Source organism: Sinocyclocheilus anshuiensis, unplaced genomic scaffold, assembly GCF_001515605.1.
Source record: "Sinocyclocheilus anshuiensis isolate Anshui unplaced genomic scaffold, SAMN03320099.WGS_v1.1 scaffold185, whole genome shotgun sequence".
NCBI classification, from domain to species: Eukaryota; Metazoa; Chordata; class Actinopteri; order Cypriniformes; family Cyprinidae; genus Sinocyclocheilus; species Sinocyclocheilus anshuiensis.
Window position 1 is genome coordinate 1,646,227 of NW_015539887.1, and position 7,156 is coordinate 1,653,382.

General features: G+C 36.1%; 2 protein-coding genes across 2 annotated transcripts in view; one reads left to right on the plus strand and one right to left on the minus strand.

The window, feature by feature from the left end:
- Positions 1-932, minus strand: part of slc6a19b (solute carrier family 6 member 19b) — a 13,994-nt gene extending 13,062 nt beyond the window's left edge. Inside the window, exon 1 of the mRNA XM_016482175.1 lies at positions 672-932. Coding sequence (XP_016337661.1) covers positions 672-870 — 199 coding nt within the window. The 5' untranslated portion in view covers positions 871-932. The remainder of the gene's footprint in view (positions 1-671) is intronic.
- Positions 933-1,520: 588 nt separating this feature from the next.
- The window catches only part of fhod3b (formin homology 2 domain containing 3b), a 207,723-nt gene continuing 202,087 nt past the window's right edge, over positions 1,521-7,156 (plus strand). The window contains exon 1 of the mRNA XM_016482239.1: positions 1,521-1,649. Coding sequence (XP_016337725.1) covers positions 1,521-1,649 — 129 coding nt within the window. The remainder of the gene's footprint in view (positions 1,650-7,156) is intronic.

Below are 7,156 nucleotides of genomic sequence, written 5' to 3' on the forward strand. Positions count from 1 at the left end.
CCCCCCCCCACACACACAAACTACATATACTATAATAATGTTTTATTATAATATGATTATTGCTTTGTATTAGTAATAATATTAGTAGGTTTTATTATTGGAAATATTACTCTGATTTTGAGATGATGATAATGAATGTTAATTTTGCCTAAAATGCTGAGCTAGATTTGCCAAATGGATAAAATAAAATAAAGAAAGATATGTGAAAAGTTATTGCATACCGCTTATGAAAAAAACAGGAAGAAAAAAAAAACCCCAGATACAAAATAGCAAAAAAGTGACCTCATATTTAGTATACATTTAATTTAACCATTTAATTATTTTTTGTATAAAAAAAAATAAACGTCGATTATTGCAGCGCATGTTATATACGTGTGTACTGTACACTGTCAGAGATATATCTGTAAAATGACAGAAAAAGTGCTGGCAGTACTTTATCCATTAATTTTACAGACATTTCTGTTAACTATAAAACACAACGCAATGCAGTATAAAATTAAAAATGCGGTAAAACACCTGAAAATGAATATCTGTGCCCTATGTTTTTGTAGAGTGTAGATCTGACATAATGGTCCACCTCTAATCTGAACTGATAGGAATGAACGCCTCTCAATGGTTCGAGCACAGATCCACCACAATTCAGCCCCTCAGAAGCCCAAGCAAGCACTCACCTCCTCCATGGCTCTGGCACAGGTAGGGGAAGCGCCAGACGTTGCCCAAACCCACACAGAATCCCACGCAGGTCAGCATGTACTGGGCTTTGTTGTCCCACTTGGGTCTGTCTCCAGCCTCCTCCACCTCCAGCCGTTCCAGCTCATCATGGCTCAGGATCCTGTCCTCCAGGCCTGGGTTCAGCAGCTTCAGCTTCATGATCTCCTGGGCTCCCTGCGGTGGGTATCTGTGGGGGAATCTCTGATGGTGTCGACAGCAGGGAGCTGTGGGAGATAAGGACCGTCTGAGTGGATGCAGGTAGTATATGTAGTGAACTTTGGCATCGTCCCACCAGGCCAGTGAGTCACGGAGTGTCTTGAAGATGGGGAAAATGTCCTGTCAGCTGAATGTGAAAAGAAGGGCTGTGACTGAGACTCTGTGCATGGCAATAATTAATGTCTTATCAGAGATTGAGAATCTGATTACATGTACATGTCTCTGCGTACCCATTCTTGTGGTTAATAACTAAAGATAATGATTTTTACAGCACTTTGGAGTAAGTCAAAGATCCTTAACAGTCCCATCAGCACACAAAGAGTAGAAAAAAGTCACTTGACAGATAATATATTTATTCAGTGCGCTGAGTCATTAAACGCAGTTCACTTGATAAGGGATGATGTTTTTATGACTATTTCCTGTGATTCATGTGTGAAAACTGATTATTTTATCAAAAAGCTTGCAATTTGTGATCATCAGCAACTTTCAAATCACGTTTTTTCTTATTCAGGTATATAGAAATCAAGGAGGGATGACAACTTCTGTTTCCTAAGTTTGTGGTGAGCTTGGTTAAAGAAAATAGAAATGGCAAAATGTTTTTACTATTTAATAGCACAAATTTTCCTGAGCCGACCAGACCCCCACATTTCACATTCAGAGAGGATATTCCGCTCATCAATCAGATCGCTGGAGTCCACAGACTTCTGAAAGCCCCACACAAGGTATGACAGACACCCCTAAAGCAGACATAGTTGTATCCACTCTCTGTAAATTACTGTGTTTATTAGAGGTATTTACATCTATATCTGATGCAGTGGCACAACTATTTTGTTATTGCAGTAATTCTGGAGGGCATCATGCAGTTTTATGGCAAGCCTTTTTAACATGTATTGCCTAAAACTTAGAACTAGCATTTATATTTATGTCATTAGTTCTTATTTTCTGTTTACTATTAAATGCTTGAATAGTGACTAGTATGTTAATGTTTCATTGGTTGTACACTTATAGTGTACTTACTTAAGGAAGTACTGGTAATATAAGGTACATTAGGGCCTTTCGCACCGCGGGAACCTTTTCATAGTACCAGAACTAATTGTGGAACTACCCACTTTTTGGCATTTAGTTCCACCGGAATTGGGTGCAATTTTAGTACTGGACTGCCTTTTTCGAGAACCAAATTAGCTCCTACTCCGGAGCAGGGTCTAACCAGCACAACTGGTACTAATCGTGACGTAAGTAGACATTGACTGGCCAAACGCGTACGAAAATGCCCTCACCCACCATGATTTAAAACGCTGTGTAAACATACTGTAAACATTGTGCGCGTACGAAAACACCCTCACCCGCCATGATTTAAAACGCCGCGTAAACATACTGTATACATTGTGTCAACTTATTTCGCAAGTATGGAGAACAGCGATAGATGGACGGACGCTGAAGTGCAGGCACTTGTAGCAAATGTAGCACTGCCAGTTGTCGTTGGAGATTCTTAGTCCTCCTTTCTGTTCTTTCAATCGCTTTACGTATACGTCGACATTCCATGTCCATTATTGTGAAACCCGCGAGACAACAAAAACACCGCTCCGATCACAGCGTCCTCCATCCTCCTGTTGTTAATGTTGTTCTTTGTTTCTGTTGTTGAACGCCGCGCACAAATGACGACGCTGTCGACCGGCTTACGTCACTTCTTAGTACACACTGTTGGTGCGAATGCAACCCTTTAAATGGTACTGGGAAATAGTTCGCGCAAAATCGTCCCAGTACTTTAGTACTGTACATTTAGTTCTGGAACTAAAGCGGTGTGAAAGGCCCTATTGGTTAAGCTTAGGTTTAGAGTTAGTACCTAGTTATTACCCAGTTATTGTAATTACTATAAATAGTACATGTATATGTGTAACACGGCTGTAAAATAAAGTGCTACAGTGTCATTAGATACTAATACTTATTCATTAGTTATCTGTTTCAGTTTTCTAATTGAATAGACACTGGTATATGTTTGACAGAAGTTCTATACCAGTCTAGTAAATTAGTTTAATTTAAAGTAGCTATTCTGACTAATAATTTGTAAACAACAATTCTAACTAATTAAAAAAAAGGGAAATGTTTCTAATAGCAGTTTGGATAGAAAGAATTGTCTAATAAATAGGTACTAGTCTATTAGTGTCAATAAATAAGTAATCTGTTTAATAAGCACTTGGAATGGACACATGTAACTATTCAAATAGTTACACATAACTAAAAATACTATTACTGGTTACACGTAAAACTGGTATTTGAAGTCTGAAGTAAATAGTTGATTTTTAAACCACAGATTCAGTTGACAAAAAATTACCAAAAACTTAAGTATAGTTAATTCTCGTCACTACTGGGATAGTGACTAGCAACAAAAGAATAAGTACTAGTGACTAATTGCTGTTGGCAACCAGTACTAATGAATAATCACTAGTGAACCTGAAAAATATACTGGTCACTTTTGGAATAACTAGTACACTGTAAAAAGTGGTAACCTGCAATGTAATTTTAAAGAGCCATTTGTGCTTGATTTAACCCTTAAAATTAGTCTTGGTTGGTATATGAATGTATTTAGGTTAGTTCAGTGATTTAAAATAATTTTGACTTGACTAAAACCAGATGATGACATTTTAAGGTTACAATTTTCAGTATAATTAGAAATATGCACAAGTAACAGTGCAAAAGAATTAATGTTAAATTGGCTTGCCATAGCATCTATGCAGTGCAAATGCACTGTTAGAGAGAAGTGATATGATGTCAGGATGCTTCAGTGCATCGTGGGCTGCACTGCACCAAAGTCTGCACTGTCCTGTGCACACAGGAGGTTGTTTGTTATTGTCAGTGCTTCTAAAGCACACCTTTTCAGACTCAAATATTTAGCTAATGCTGTTCTATTTAAATACAGCCAATAACAAAACTATTTTAGCGGCATTGTTAATTAGCAATCAGTTTTCCGATATCATAATAGGAATGACAGGTAACTGGTGTTGATAGTGTAGATATTCACATCCTGTCTCTTCTTGCAGCCTGTAATAAACCTCACCTCTAAATTACGCAGCTCTCCTTCATTACAGGCATGACCCAAGACAACTGAGGTTCTTCTCCAACTGTGTAAGATATAATTGTTGTCTTAAACTTGGTTAATTTCCACCACATAAACAGTGTTATCCTTTAAGCAGGTTTTAGGAGTGCTGTTATTGTGGTCTTAGAGGAATGCACAGCAGCTGAGTGCCATACTTGGGTCGACTGAATGCTTGAACATGCCATGTTCACATACTCAGGATTCTACAGCTGTCATTGGGACTGTCAGTGATGACCGTCCACATAAAAGGGTCCTCCAAGGGGCCAAACTGCCCTGTTTGGTGTATAGCTTATTCATTGTTGTTTGTATAGGAACATTACTGTTCTCTTGCGACTCAGAGCTAGTTTCCAAACAGGTGAATGTGTTACCATTAGTTGGTTTGCGATTGTTCGCTAGGTAAAAGTTAACGTGACTCACCCACTACCGGTCATCGATGGAACTTTTAGTGCATCACAGCTGCTTCATTACGAGTGGATCATTACTGTGATTTGAAGTACTGACCTTTCCAAAACAAACATGCATGGAAGTATTTCTGCGACTCAGTCCCCATCATTAAGATGGTTCCTTAAATCACTCGAATGAGTGATGAAACATTTTCAGCAGATGGATAAATAAGTCCAGATGCTCATTAGTTATTTGATTTTTGTTTTAGAATTAGAATTTTGTACGACTTTATACTCTATGACCCTAATGACATATTTTCTGTGAAACAGATCTGTTAACACTGTAGTCCAAAAATGGTTCAAAATTTTTCAAGAATGATATAATTTGATCTTTCTAAGCTCAATTAAAGGATTCTGAACAAAACATCTTAAGTTATATAAAAAGTTTATTATTCTAATATATAGGGGTCAATGACAAAAAGGGGGTTTCCACTGTCAAAACAATAAAAAATTAATACAGCTTTAAAATGTTATTTTTTTCTCTTTCATAGGTTAGAATGCGTCCTGTTTAATTGCTTTATTTTGTATTTTCTGAGCAAAAAATAATGTCTATCATACATTTTTACCACGATTTACAGGAAACGCCCACTAAAGTGTCATTCCATGCAACCAAAAAATCTTGTCAGGCATATTTAGAACCAGAATAATCAGATGTCATTAAAAGACTTCATTTAAAGATGAAATAAAAGTCATTTTAAATCTTTACCACTATCCTTCATACACTAGGTTTTACCCATTTAAGGCAGTTTTTAATCATTTAAAATATAAGAAAATTTTAGTATTATCACTTTTTCTTTTATATATTGTAATAAGTACAAGTCAAAATAAGTATGTTGTTTCATTTTTAGATAAATATATCTGTTATGCTGCATGATGATGGAACATTATTTCACCCATATTTTGACATTTTCCATGACTTTCTATGTATAAAAAATTACTTTTGTGGACACCAAAATGGAACGTCTCGTCTTTGAGCCATGTACGCACGTATATGCCAATCATCAGAGTTTGAGAGAAATGATGTATGAAATACTTAAGGTGCATTTTCATGGACAAATTCCATTCATTTTAATAGGAAAGACTGTGGGCGAAAGATTTTTTTGCAGTCAGATTTTGTAACAGGTTCAAGTTGGTCACATGGTTTTGCCGCATTCACCAACAGAAAGTAGCTTGATATGAAAGTCACTTCTGTGTAAAATGTGCTTAATTTATTCGTTCATTTATGTCTCTGAACTACAGATCTAAACATGCATAATCAAAATTGGAGTTGATAGCTGTATTTTCAAATGACTTTCACGCAAACATGTCCTATCATGTAAGATCTGGTTCACTTCTGAAGGCACCAGATCTGAAGGATTCTTCCAGTAAACAGCATCCATTGGAACTTGTGAGCACCATTATAAATCCTTTATTATGATTTCTGAGTTGCTTTTATCCAGCTTGGGATGAATCCTCAAGGGCATCATTTCTCCAGTGCATCAGGAGGTCCCAGCAAAGCTTTCGACTTCCTCCACACAATTCTTAGTTTAAAACAATCCATTGTTGGCAGCTTAGCAACATGAGATATGATTCAAATTCTCTTTGAGCCAACAGTTTGTTTTTCCCAATTTCCCAATGAAGCAGTCAGTGTAAGGAACCACAGAGATAATGGGAGTGTCAGTGATGTAAAGAGCTGTATATGGTTACCATTGAAACAGAGAGAGAGAGAAAGAGAGGAAAGGGGATGTGATGAGCTGGCATGTTATTTAACATCAGCCTGCAAATGAGCCAGTTGGATTCGTTCAGTTGAACCCAGTCCATCTTTGTCTTGATTGTTATATTCATTTACAGCAAGACTAACAGATGTGACATGCTTTATTATGTGTCCAGGGTGTCATACAAGGGTGTCGTAACTTTTATGTCGTTAATCAAAAAGTGCATTAGTAGAGTATATTAATATTGTCAAACAATTCCATCAGGAGTTTGGAACTTGGTTCTAAAATGCCTGGGACCTATTTGTCTGTTCATACTTGAATAAAATGGAGAGGAATTCTAATATTTATATGTAAGATACACAGACATGTTTTAGCAGCGTTATACATTGTTTATCCAGGATGCAGGGGTTAGTGAAATTGATATTGGCTGAGAAACATGAACCATATGGTGTGACACTGGCGTTGGTTTTGATTAGTTAGAGTCACTTGGGTGAGCCATTATTGCTTAACTGAGAAGAACAAGTAATGTTTCTGTAGGACACCAGAGGGTCAGTATATAAACTGCCATTCAAATCTTTGGGATCATTATGATTTTCAATGTTTTTATTTTTTTAAGTTTCTTATGCTCATCAAGGCTGCGTTTATTTGACCAAAAATACAGAAAACCCCCCAGTAATATTGCTATTTATAATAACAGTTTTCTATTTCAATATACTTTAAAATTAGTGCTGTCAAACAATTAATCGCGATTAATTGTATCCAAAATAAGTTTTTGTTTACATAATATATGTGTGCATACTGTGTGTATTTATTATGTATATATAAATACACACACATATATATATTTTGAAAATATTTACATGTATTTACATGCATATATGTATATTAATATAATTTATAGTATTTATAAATATATTTAATATATAAACATACATTTTTTTCTTAAAGGGGTCCTATTATGCTTTTTCACTTTTTCAACTTTAGTTAGTCTGTAATGT